General features: G+C 36.8%; 1 protein-coding gene across 1 annotated transcript in view; it reads right to left on the bottom strand.

Moving 5' to 3' along the window:
* Nucleotides 1-13966, bottom strand: part of LOC113409997 (cytosolic phospholipase A2 epsilon-like) — a 56750-nt gene that overhangs the window by 20500 nt on the left and 22284 nt on the right. The window contains exons 6-13 of the mRNA XM_087951669.1: nt 13048-13105; nt 12788-12808; nt 9274-9425; nt 6424-6513; nt 4563-4600; nt 4123-4258; nt 3132-3268; nt 96-318 (exon numbers count right to left, since the gene is read on the bottom strand). Of these exons, the coding sequence (XP_087807795.1) occupies nt 96-318; nt 3132-3268; nt 4123-4258; nt 4563-4600; nt 6424-6513; nt 9274-9425; nt 12788-12808; nt 13048-13105 (855 nt within the window). The remainder of the gene's footprint in view (nt 1-95; nt 319-3131; nt 3269-4122; nt 4259-4562; nt 4601-6423; nt 6514-9273; nt 9426-12787; nt 12809-13047; nt 13106-13966) is intronic.

Here is a 13966-nt window from a genome sequence, read left to right as displayed (position 1 = left end):
TACAGTGTGGCTTGCATTGCTTTGATCTTTCAGCATGTATATTCAGATTTCTAGCAGAACCCTTTCATCATTGAGAAATCAGAAACATCCATTACCCCATTTCCTAATGCTTGCTCGATGAAAATTCCCCAGAGATCAGTAATGCAGGTTTTATAACCATCCTTTTCCCGCTGCTTCAGCATATCATGGTATTCTTTTAACTGGTCTAATGTAAAGCAGTTCAGCTTGCATTTGGACATATTTTTTTGAGCCTCTGCAATCGGTCCTAAAAGATCCTTCTGTGACCAACCAGGTTCTTCATACAGATTTGAAAGTGTCCTACAAAAAAGACACAGCTTGATAATAAGAGGTACATTTCCCTAAATGATATTAAGGGCTATTAACCTAATTTAATATTATTTAATATTTAAACACTTAACCATCGTGCTAATTTAAAAACTGTTAATAAAAAAAGAAGAAGAAGAATTGCGATGCAGCTTTAGGATTTTCCTGCCTAAATACTTTTAAATACTTAGGAAAAATATTTAATAATAGTGAAAATAAGCAGAGCTGACCACAATTAATTCAGTCTATATAAGAAATGCAGGTGCAATTTTTTGCCCCAGTCACCCAAAAGAAATTTTAAAAAGTCATTTTCATGTTTGTAATTTTTTTCTTCTCTTTTTGTGCTATTGTGAGGAATTATGGCTAATCTGTCAAAGATGATTTTTTAAAATATGACAAGAAAAAGTTGGCAGGAATATAGCAATGAGGTGGATCCCTAGGAGGGAGGGGCTACATTCCAGGAGGAATTCTAGGAGTAAGAGGCAACTCAGTGGTACATTTTATGCATGAGAAAAAGAGGATGAAGACAACCCCTCCCTAATAGTTCACATAGTACCATGATGGCGAACCTATGGCACGCGTGCCAGAGGTGGCATGCAGAGCCTTCTTTGTGGGCATGTGTGTCGTTGCCAGTTGCTCTTCTGGTTTCTGGCACGCAGAACCCTCCCTGTGGGGATGCGCACTGGGCAGCTGGTCTTTATGGGCACTGGAGCACCTGAAAACAGCCCGAAAAACAGCCAAAAAACAGGCCATTCTCAGGCCATATTTGGCCCGAAAAACAGCCTGAAAACAGCCCAAAAATGGCATGAAAATGCCCAAAAAATGGCCTGAAAATGATGAAAAATGGCCTAAAAATGGCCCCAAAATGGCCTGAAAAAGGCCTGAAAAAGGCCTGAAAATGCCCCCAAAATGGCCTAAAAATGACAAAAAGTGGCCAAAAAACAAGCATGCATGCATTGGCAAGCTGGTCTTTGGGTTTCCAGCACTTTGGCATGCACACATACACACACGTTCCAGTTTGGGCACTCAGTGCCAAAAAGATTTACCATCACTAACATAGTATATGGTATATGCAGATTGTAAAGTGCTCAGTTTGGCAAGATTTTATCTATAGGTATGAAAGAATAAAGAACTCAGTTTGGAGGAATCAGCATGTGTCATTCCTGGACTCAACAAAAGGCATTCCAATCTGGAACAAAACTAAGATCAGAACTCTCCAGCCTGGTTATGCAATTTATACATTTACTACATATTTGGATATTTCATCCTGGTAACCTGCCCTTTCCTCCAAAGCTTAAATCACATTCCCATTCAATCTGTTAAACAGAAGCCTATCCAAGGCCAACTGGTGAATGTAATGAATGAGAACTGTCCCATGTGTATGCATACACAATTCCATTCTTTTCTTGAATCAGAGCAGTTAATATCATCATTATTCTGTACACAGGAAGTAAACAGATTTTTGCTTTAATTTTATTGTATTTTTTTTAATTGCCAGGTCAGATACTTCCCTTATATATTACCATTGGATGGGAGTTAGGAAACAGGCCTTTTCTGTGGCAGTCTCAGGCCTATGTAACATATTTTAATCAATGTAATTTTATATTTTTAGTATAATTTCATATATTACTTTAACTTTTAATTGGGGGTCACTTGCAGGAGTGGGATTCAAACATTTTTACTACCGGTTCTGTGGGCATGGCTGTCAGCCTCACTGGGTACTGGGTGATTGGCACCAATAAACCACAATACTCATGATTGTATGATGCAGTAACAAGGGTTTATTCCATCAGCAAACATCAAACCTAGTGCCAAGCAGCAACAATGGATAAATTCCAAGTAAAGCTAGCGCTGAGGGCAACTGCCTCTCAGCTCTTATTAAATGGCCTTGCAACCCACCCAGCAAACCTACATCAGCCCGTCTTCTCCCACGCCTCCACCCTGCAACTACTTATCCCTAACCCAGACATAATTGATCATCACCCTAGGAGCTGCTGCAAAACATTAGAAACACCCTCCACCCAACATTGCAGAGGGGCAAACAAGTCCGATGCCTCCCCACACCACCACACGTCGCCCATCACCTCCACACGCCGCTGATCGCCTCCGCATGCTGCCAATCATAAATAAGGTAGCCGCCAGACAGCTGACAACCTGCCCCAGCATTCCTTAGCAGCTGCAGCTCAGCTTGTGAATGCCGGCAGTTCGTGGCAATGCTCCCGACAGGATCGAGGAGGCAGGCTTTGCTTTCCCCAACGCCTGCCAAACTTTGGATTGAGAAAGGCGTCACGAGGAGGCAGGTGCTGCTTTCCCCAATACCTGCCAAGGTGTCGGGCTCCAGCAAAGACTGCTCACCTTGAGCACGACAATGGCTTGGTGGGCATGGCAGGGGAAGGATACTGTATAATCTCCAGTCAGAGGTGGTATTTGCCAGTTTTCTGAACTACTCAAAATTTCTGCTACCGGTTCTCCAGAACTGATCAGAACCTGCTGAATACCATCTGTGGTCACTTGGTTGGTTAAAAGATGGGCAGATATAGGAGTGTTTTAAATAAATAAATAAATTCTAAATATATGAATTCTGCCCATCATTCCCATTTCCTCATCAAATTAGAGTGGCATTTAAAAGATTATGATTATTAGCAAGAGTGTAATATGAACAGCCAATGTGAATGTTTATATTTATTTATTTTACTGATTTATTACTTTTATGGCCATCCATCTCACCATAAGGCAACTCTTCTTGTCAGAATATGTGATCGGTAGAGGGGTTAAAAAACAACAACATTTGTTTATATCATTCTTACCAAGTAGAACCGGAAGATCCAGAAATGTATGTGAGGCAGTCTAAGAGATTCAATTTCTGAAGACCAAGTAAATGGCCATGTAAAGCTGTAAATGCCCGAGCTCCACCTCCTGTGGCCATGATAGCTACCACAGGTACCTGTTCAACAAATAAAGCCCAATGAAGTGAAAAAAACTCATTTTATCAATGTTAAAAAGGAGCAAATAACAATGGCCAAGTAACTTCACAAATCAAAATTGGAGAGAAATTCCCAGGTGTTTTTTTCCCCTAAATAAATAATAATAACTCAAGCTGTGGGGGTCCTTGGTGCTCTCTGAGCTTGGTTGTTTCTTACAGATGTTCCATTACCAAACTAGGTTAAAATAATCTGTGCTAGTAGTGGGGTTTGTTATCATTTTATAAACTTGCTTTGTCAGTGTTAGTGGGAGTAGTCTTGGTGATTCCTTGATTGGGCTGCTGTTTATTATTAGCTTGTTTGTCTTAGTTGGTAATTACTTGAGTGTGGTGTTGTTTCCTTATTGATTGTTGGTCTAATGTTAATTTTGATTTTAATCTCTGCTCATATGAGTGCTGATTGCTGGTGAGGAGGTATCTAAGTCTTTTTGTTTTCTTTTTGGCTTTTTGATTGTCACTTTTGAATGGTATACAGTTTAGTTTATCACTATGCACATTTTGATGGCCGATTTGTTTGAGTGCCAGGCTTCCAGAAATTTTTGGCAGTTTTTAGACTTTGCTTAGTCTAGGATACTCACAGTTTCCTAGTTGAAACTGTGGTTAAGTCTGCCCATATGTTGTGAAAATGTTACCCAAGTCATAATGTGATGCAAAAATATTTCTGTGTCTAACCTAGATAAATTATGTATTCATTTATCAATCTTCCCCATCCTATTTCCAAATCTGCATAACTCTTGCATCTATGCTTAGGTTTGCCAGAGATCTAAATAATTAATGTGAAACTAAATCTTAATTTTCAATGGTTATGCTTTACATACCTCATGATGTTGCAAATCATTGTCCATGCAAAGAACCCTTTTCAGGGCAGCTGCTACAATTTTTTTCCTTTTCTGTATAAATACTTGTTCATCTGGACACAGTTCGTAGTCTAAACGTACATCAAGCTCTTTTTGCCTTGCATTTAGTCCATGATGAAAGAAATAAAATATAATTGTTCTGATTAATTTAGGAAGACACTATAATAATACCCAGGAATATGGGAAAGAATCTCAAGCAAAATGACATTTCCATCCTAACCCAGCCATAGGCCTGAAACACCTCAGATAATAGTAGAGCCAGCAGAGATTAATGCATCATGCACAAAAATCATTCCAAGATCAAAAAACCAGGTTAGAGAAGATCATTATGGAAAAAAATCTAGTTAAGGTCCAGCTTGATAACCCATTATCAATCAATAAATTAAAGTATTTTCTCTTACCACTCTTTTACCTTTACACATAAGTCAATTGATTTGTCCTAGGGATAAAAAATACTGTTAATAATTTGCTAAAGTAAATATTGTTTAATTGACAGTTAATTATTATTTATTTGAAAGAGACTTCTTGAGAGCACTGTCTGACATTTTTATGGAAAAATCATCAATTTCTATATTCACCTACATATTCCCTTGCTCCCTCCTTCACACATGTACAATTATATTTGGAATTCCAGAAAGCAGGACTAGATATTTATGTAATGTTTTCTAACACAATAAACTTCATGAAAAAGAGTCAATCCATACACTAGTCAACTACAGCACAACCGTCACAATCCTCTTAAAAGGATAATTCTTCTATATATCAAAGAAAAACATGTCATAAACATCTCACCATGCTACAAGCTCCTGGCATCATTATCGCCCACAAAGCAACAACATTTCTTCAAAACAATCTTGGCAAACCAGAAAATCAAATGGCAAATCAGAAATGATTTATAAAATATAATGTTTTCTCTTTTTTTGGAGCTTTGAGCCAATTTTTGACTCCAGGCAACTCCCTGGTGACATCCTGCCATTTTCTGGACAAGGTTTTTTCAGAAGTGGTTTGCCACTGCCTCTTTCCTAGAATTGAGAGTGTGCGTGACTGACCCAGTTTAAATTCATTTTTATATTTCAAAATCTTCTTGAAATTTAAAGAACACATGCCACAAGAAATAAGCTTTATTGTTGGTTTCTTCTACTTATCCAATAAGCAATGAAGAATATTTTTAAATGGAACCAATGACATGATTTCTGTGAGATCATTCCACATAATTTCTTCATGTTGGGTGACATTTCAGACATCTTCCTACATCAGGGGGGTCAAACTGGTGGCCCATGGGCAGGGCAGGCCACGCCCACCCCAGCTCCGCAAATGGGAAAAACAATGTGAAATATCATGTGATGGCAATGTGATGTGGCGAGTTTGACACCCATATCCTACATGTTTGAAATTTGTGATACCTCACATTTTATGCAAGTGCCAAAGCACATGTAGTCCTTGACTTATAACCATACTGGAGCCTGCCCATTATTGTTGTAAGTCTGACAAACATAAAGTGGATCATCTATGTGACTGATTCAATTTTACAACCTTTTCTTGCAGTAGTTATTAAGAGAACTCGTTGTTTACTATGGGTTGTTTTTACCAAAAAACTGAAAGTAAAGGTGAGTTTCTGGCAAAACAACAAGAACAACAACTTTGTAAATTGAGGTTAAATGACCATGGGATAATGCAATGTGTGCCTGTTGCTGACTGTCTGAAATGCAGTCATGTGAGTGGGGGGGTGTTCCATTGTAACTTTGAATAGTCAACTAGTTGTGAGGGATTGATTGTAAATGCCTGCATAACAATTTTATCTTGCCTGATTGCAATATTTCATCTACATGTCTGCATAATAACATTTTCCTTACTTTACTTGAGGAATCTGAAGTCACAACTAAGTGCATGCCTTCAGAGTAAAAAAAAATTTCTTAGTATCTGTAAAAGATCTTTCTCTGAAGAACTGGAGATTTTTTGGCAGTTCCCACATTGTCCAATGTGTGTGGTGGGGGAGGTGTGCCCTCCTCAGACATTGTTGAATTATTTTAAACATCCCTTTCCATTGGCAGAATAGCTGAGGTGACTGGAATCCACAAAACATTCAGTTCCATTGTTTAAAGATGAGATTAGTCCTCTATATTAGTTACCTTACAAGTTAATTTACATGGTTAATTCACAATAACATATTGAGCCACCCTCTTTTTGCAATATAAAATTAAGTTTTTAATCTTTTAAAAGATATTAAAGATTTTCCATATTCCACCATGAAACAGTATTTACCTGGGCTACAGTGACTTCTTTTTCCATAGAGATTGAATCCAGAGGTAAAGTAAGACAAACAGTTTTATCTGTGTTTCCACCTGAAAAACACTAAGAGATAGAACAGATTAATACACAACAGCCTTAATTGTTACAAACCTGCAACCTTGAACTTAGTAGAACTTTCTGCTAGGTAGATATGTATAGTATTGCAGTATTAATGTGTTGTATTAATACACAGCAACAGCTATTAAAACAAGAGCACCTTCACTTTAATTACAGAACGCATTTCCATTGACTATAATATTAATTCAAAAATGTTGGATTTTTTTTAAAATCAGGAACTGTGCTATGTTAGTCAATGAAGACTCAATCATCCAGTCAAACATGTCTGAAAGTTGAATCATGGCAAGTAGACTAATTTTCTTTATTTGTTTTTCTTTTTCTTTTTTTTTGCTAGTCTGAGACATTTCACTGCTCCTCCAAGCAGCTTCATCAGTCAGAGAAAGTTAGTTAAACAGAGAGTTGTTGGAATGTACCAACTCTTGCCACAACAACTTCTGGGTTTTCTTCCCAAAATGCATTGCAAAGGTGTCTAAAAATTGAATCATGGCAACTGGACTAATTTTTGCTTTTTTGCTAGTCTGAGATCTTTCACTGCTCATATTAAGCTGCTTGGATGAACAGTGAAATGTCTCAGACTAGCAAAAAAGCAAAAATTAGTCCAGTTGCCACGATTCAACCTTTAGATTCTGTATATTAAGCAAGCTCAACTTTAAATCCAGAATCCAGTATATTGCATTAATTGGAAAATAAAGAAGCTTATGTGCTTTTATGATTTATCTATTTTTATAAGCGAGGGAGTTGCATGTCACCCAGGGAGCATTGGACAGTTGTAGTAAATTTAATTAATTAATTAGCAATCTTTTATTGGCTCATGAAGCTGTGTTGTTAGAGATAGCTGTCTAACATATTTATGAGGTGGTTGTATCAAAACTATGTTACATATCAATAATTAACAAAGGAAACATTTTGGAAACATTCACAATAAGCGCAGGTGATGCTCTTTCTTTGCTGCTGCTGCTACTTCTTTGTTGACAGCTCCCACTTCTTCTTGTTCCAATGAATGCAGGCTAGATACTTAACACTTTTCTTGAACACAGAGTGGGGTGAATGGCTATTGCTATTACTAACTAAATCTGTCTGCACATTTACATTGGAAGACACATATTAATGTGTGTATGCACACACAAAAACCAACATGGCAAGACGGCTATCACATTACACTGCAATATGTGGGCATAGCTTATTGGAAAGAATCAAATTAGTTAGAATTAATCAACAGTGTATGTTTCACTTCCAACTGAATAGGTTTAGCTACATCAGCAAATTAAACCATCTCTCGAATAAGAATGATTCATTTTCATAATATGATGGAAAGCCCAAAGAAGTTTACATTGAAATGCCTTTGTTGATCTTAGAAAATGCCATATTATTATTTTATTAGGTTTAACAAAGGAGAAAATAGATTTTCTGCTCACATCATATATATATATGTATGTATGTATGTATGTATGTATGTATGTATGTATGCATGTATGTATGTATGGAAATAGAGTATCACAAGTGTACTCATCAGTGTGACAATAAGTGTTAACTAGCTCCAATGATTGCTAGATGTCCCTAGATGTAGTTGGCAGAGGTCCTGCCTCTGTATTTTTATTCAAAATAAATGTATGTGCCTTAAAAACATACAGAATTTGTGCTACACAGATCCTTTAGTAATTCAACTTTTAGGGCAGATTCTTTACACTTGACGCATTGAAATTCAAGAGGAACAGAAGAAGTCAATGGATATTTCTGAGATTCTTCATAGCATCCTTGCATAGTAAATAAAGCAATTTCATCTGTGGAGAAGTAAAGATACAGTTACACAGGGAACTCCTTCATTAATTAAGTCAAACTTAACTTGCATCCCATGAAAATATAAAACAAGGAGATAACTACTAAAGTAAAATGTTACAATTCTCTAAAGGACACTCTACAATAGAATGGAATGGAATGGAATGGAATGGAATGGAATAGAATAGAATAGAATAGAATAGAATAGAATAGAATAGAATAGAATAGAATAGAATAGAATACCGTGTTTCTCATATAATAAGGCCGGGTCTTTTTTTTTTTTTTTTTGAGCCCCGAAAAAATGGCTAGGCCGTCTTTTCGGGGGTGACTTAATTCCCCCCCCCCTTGCATCTTCGGGCCAGTGGCGATGGCTTGGATGTTGACCTCGGCGTTGGTGGGGCACTTCATATCGGGGTCAACGTAGGCAGCACCATATCCGGGTGTGCAATAAAAGTACTTCCTAACGGCAAGCCCCCCACCATTCCCCCATTTCGCATGTTTTAATATAGGCCTTAATTTGGGGGAGGGGCTTAATTTCATTTCATGCCTATAAAACATGCTGGGACTTCCTATTGGGGGAGGCCGTATTGTTGGAGAAACAGGGTAGAATAGAATAGAATAGAATAGAATAGAATAGAATAGAATAGAATAGAATAGAATAGAATAGAATAGAATAGAATAGAATTCTTTATTGGCCAAGTGTGATTGGACACACAAGGAATTTGTCTTGGTGCAAATGCTCTCAGTGTACATAAAAGAAAAGAGACATTTGTCATACATTGCATATATTTATATTTATATTTATATGTTATATATATATGGAAATAGAGTATTTCACAAGTGTACTCATCAGTGTGACAACAAGTGTTAACTAGCTCCAATGATTGCTAGATGTCCCTAGATGTAGTTGGCAGAGGTCCTGCCTCTGTATTTTTATTCAAAATAAATGTATGTGCCTTAAAAACATACAGAATTTGTGCTACACAGATCCTTTAGTAATTCAACTTTTAGGGCAGATTCTTTATACTTGACGCATTGAAATTCAAGAGGAACAGAAGAAGTCAATGGAAATTTCTGAGATTCTTCATAGCATCCTTGCATAGTAAATAAAGCAATTTCATCTGTGGAGAAGTAAAGATACAGTTATACAGGGAACTCCTTCATTAATTAAGTCAAACTTAACTTGCATCCCATGAAAATATAAAACAAAGAGATAACTACCAAAGTAAAATGTTACAATTCTCTAAAGCACACTCTACAATAGAATAGAATGGAATGGAATGGAATGGAATAGAATAGAATAGAATAGAATAGAATAGAATAGAATAGAATAGAATAGAATAGAATAGAATAGAATAGAATAGAATAGAATTCTTTATTGGCCAAGTGTGATTGGACACACAAGGAATTTGTCTTGGTGCAAATGCTCTCGGTGTACATAAAAGAAAAGAGACATTTGTCATACATTGCATATCTACTAATATGTTATTGGCTTAAAATGTTTGTTATGAAACAGTAAACATTCAGGAAATCTTCATATAAAAGACTATGTATATTCTAAGTAACTAAGTAGGGAATATGTTTCTCTGTGTGTGTTTTTAAAGGCATATATTAGGGAAAGCTATATGCCTATATTTTCCTTCCTTCCTCCTCCCCTCTCTTCTCCTCTCCTCATCTCCCTTCCCTTTTTCTTCCCTTTCCAACAGGCAGTTAAGGTGGGAGATGGAATGAGGAATTGCAAGACTCGGGGAACATTGAAAATGAAGATTACAAGACTGCAGCAGAAGTCCAACAGTATGACAGCAGCCAGAAGAACTGAAGCAGCCACAATTTCCCCAACTTTCATTCTCTCAGGAGTCATGGAGCCTGGATTTTGGACACATTCTGTAACTTAGCCTATTTGAGGAAGCTTGGTTCAAAAATAGTTGCTCTGTGATGCACAGTTTCATCCTGTTAAAGGTCATGTCAACTAGTGTTTTAGTCGTATATGATAAGTACCATAATTTATAGTAATCTATTTAGTATTTTTTAGTATTTATTTGATTTGTCAATTGCTTACAAGATACAGGTATAAGAATAAATATAGTTTTGAATACATGAGATAGATACTTATAAGAAAAATAAAAAAACAATAGGACAGGGACGGTAGGCACGATTGGTGCGCTTATACAGGCCTCTTAGGAAGGGGGTGAGGTCAATAGTAGACAGTCTAAGGTTAAAGTTTTTGGGGGTTTGGGGAAGAAACCACAGAGTCAGGTAGAGTATTCCAAACATTGACCACTCTGTTGCTGAAGTCGTATTTTCTGCAGTTGAGGTTGGTTCGGTTAACCTTGAGTTTGTATCTATTGTTTGCTCTTGTATTGTTATGATTAAAGCTGAAATATTCATTTGCAGGTAGGACATTGCAATGTATGATTTTTATATACTATATTTAGATCGGACTGGAGGCAGCATAGTTCTAAATTTTCTAGGTCTAGAGTTTCAAGTCTGGTGGCATAAGGTATTCTGCAATGAGTAGAGGAGCGGAGAACTTTTCTTGTGAAATATTTCTGGACTTTTTAAATTGTGTTAATATCAGATACATGATATGGGTCCCAGACTGATGAGCTGTATTCAAGTATAGGTCTAGCAAATGTTTTGTATGCTCTAGTTAGTAGTGTGATATTACAGGAGAAGAAGCTACGTAGGATTAGATTAACAACTCTTCATGCCTTTTTGGCTATGTAGTTACAGTGGACTCTAGCACTTAGATCATTAGAGATGAGTACTCCAAGGTCCTTGACAAAGTTTGGATCCTCAACAAGGTCTTGACTATTTAGCTTGTATTTTATTTTCTGATTTTTTTCTGCCAATATGTAAGACAGAGCATTTATTTGTTGAGATTTGAAGTTGCCATTTGATTGACCATTCTGATACATAGTCAAGGTCTTTTTGGAGGGTAGTGGTATTGTCTGTGGTGTTGAATAGCTTTACATCATCAGCAAAGAGAATGCATGATCACAGAGGTCATTTATGTAGAGTATGAAGAGAGTTGGTCCTAAAACACTGCCTTGGGGGACACCACTGTTGACAGGTACAGAATTTGATAGGATGCTCCCAATTTTGACCATTTGTTGTCTGTTTGACAGGAATGCTTCTATCCAGTTATGTAGGTGTCCAGAGATACTATATGATTTTAGTTTTAGTAGTTGTTTGTCATGTACCACTGAATCAAAGGCTTTACAGAAGTCTATGTAGATTACGTCTATTGCTTTGCCCTTATCGGGTTGTGTAGTCCATATGTTTTTGCAGTGTAAGAGTTGCAGATTACAGGATTTATTTATTTTCTGAAACCAAATTGTTTATTAGAGAGTAGGTTGTTTTTCTCTAAGTGGAGGATAATGGATTGGTTAATAATTGATTCCATGACTTTACAGGTAATGCAGCATAAGGAGATTGGTCTGTAATTGTCAACTAGGCTGGAGTCTCCCTTTTTGAAGATGGGGATGACCGTAGTTTGTGACCATAGTTTTGGCAAGGAGCTGGTCCTGAAAGATTTTTCAAAGATTATGCTTAGAGGTTCGGCTATGGCAGTAGATAGCTTTTTAAAGAAGTAGGCACATATTCCATCCGGTCCAATAGATAGGGATGGTTTTAGATTGCACAGTGCTTTTTCAGCAATGTCTTCTGTAAAATCGATATGTATTAGATCATTGTAGTTGTCTGTGGTTTGACTAGGAAGTACTGGACATGATCCATTGCTGTTTACAAATACTGAGCCAAAGAATGTGTGAAAGAGGTTTGCTTTGATGGTGTTGTCATTGCAGTCTTTGCCATTAGGTCCTTTCAGGGGTGGGATGGACCTTGAGTCTTTTAGTTTGTTGTTTACAAAATTGTAGAAAGCACAGGTGGAATTTGTGCGTAGAAGGTTTTCCTCTTGTTTAATGTGATAATTAATGCATTCAGTTTTTATCTGGTGGCATAGATTTTTGTATCGGCTTTTGAAGTTGGCAACGTGACCAGATTGGTTTTTTCGCCAAAGTAATCTCTTTTTGGATTGAAGCTTCCTTATTGTTATGGGTAATCTGTTTTTCCTGGTTTTGTGAGTTGTTATTGGTACATATAGTTTGATGGCTTTTTTGATTTCTAGTAAGAATATGTTGTAATGGTCTTCAACAGTATTGCATCCAGTGAACAGAAATTGCCAATCAAGGGAAGAGAGATCGTTGATTATAAGATCATAGCTGCCTTTTTTGAAGTTATAAATACTATATAATAAGAGTTATATTATCTCTTATTGTTATAGAAACAAACTGCTCGGCAGAGAACCAATATATCCAATATATACCAATATAATGTATTTGATGCAGAAGAGCAAGCTAAAGTGTACTCTGTCCCCTGAGACAGGGAACAAAAAATATGATTCTCCCTTTTTACAAAATACCTTGCCTCCAGATCTTTAGTTATTGCCCTTCTGAATGATGTTTCGATGGGCATTCAAGACAGAAATCTTTTTGTAGGGAATCTGAGATTTAAATAATAGAGGAATCCTCTTTTGTCAGGTTTTGCTTAGTTACATATACTACCTTGAGTCTATCTGAAGTCAATGATCTATACATATTGGAATTAACTCCATTTGTATTGTGCATTTTTTTTACTCTGTGATCAATATGCATTTATCTGATTCATGTGATTCATCTTTTCCATCATTGGCCAATGACTATTAAAACAATACATACAAAACAATACATTTCCAAGTATTACCTTTTGAAACACATTTCATATTATTCACTTCTATCTCCAAGCAGGAAATTTCACGGGACTATCAAAAGGAGAAGAAAATCTTAGTGGCCAAAACAAAATAGCTTTGAAAGAAATAGAATATTACTGGGAATGTTTTACAACATGAAACTTAGCCAGAAATATCTAAACAAATACCTAAATTAATAGCCAAATTAGAATTATGTACCTATTTTAAATACAGTATATGAAATTAAACAATTTTTTTCATGAACATTGAGAGCACTAAAATGTGGGAAGCATCTATGTTTGGTTCTGAAATTGATTCAGGTAGGAACCAAAATGAAAATGTAATTGCCTCTGTTTAGATGCCCTGATTCTGCTAAACTTTTCTGAACAAAAGACACTTAAATTGCCTGAGAGGCTTGTCTGTCTGTCTGTCTATCTGTCTGTCTGTCTGTCTGTCATCTAAATTTATGGATCTTGGACTTGCTTATTCAATCTGCCTTTGGATTATGGATTTCCTGACTGGCCGCTCTCAGAAGGTCAGATTAAGTAACACTGGTACACCACAGGGTTGAGTGTTGAGTCCCTTGCTCTATACTCTTTATGTGCATGACTGCATTCCCACTCATGCTAGCAATACTATTACTAAATTTGCAGATGATACAACAGTGGTGGGACTCATTTCTGGGGGTCATGAGACTGCCTATTGAGATGAGGTAGACTGGTTGCTTTCATAGTGTGGAGACAATAACTTGGTCCTTAACATCAATAAGACCAAGGAGCTTATAGTGGACTATAGAAGGAATAAATAAGACATCTAGCCCTTGTTTACCAATGGAGACCGAGTGGAACAAGTGGCCAATTTAAGTTTCTGGGTGTTATCATAAAAGAGGACCTGACCTGGGGCACTCACATTGCAGCACTGGTCAAAAGGGCC

This window comes from Notechis scutatus, chromosome 1 (assembly GCF_049901735.1).
Source record: "Notechis scutatus isolate UNSWTSFEM ecotype Mainland chromosome 1, rNotScu1.2, whole genome shotgun sequence".
NCBI lineage: Eukaryota > Metazoa > Chordata > Lepidosauria > Squamata > Elapidae > Notechis > Notechis scutatus.
The sequence above is the reverse complement of the archived record's forward strand: the minus strand, read 5'-3'. Positions and strand labels throughout refer to the sequence as shown.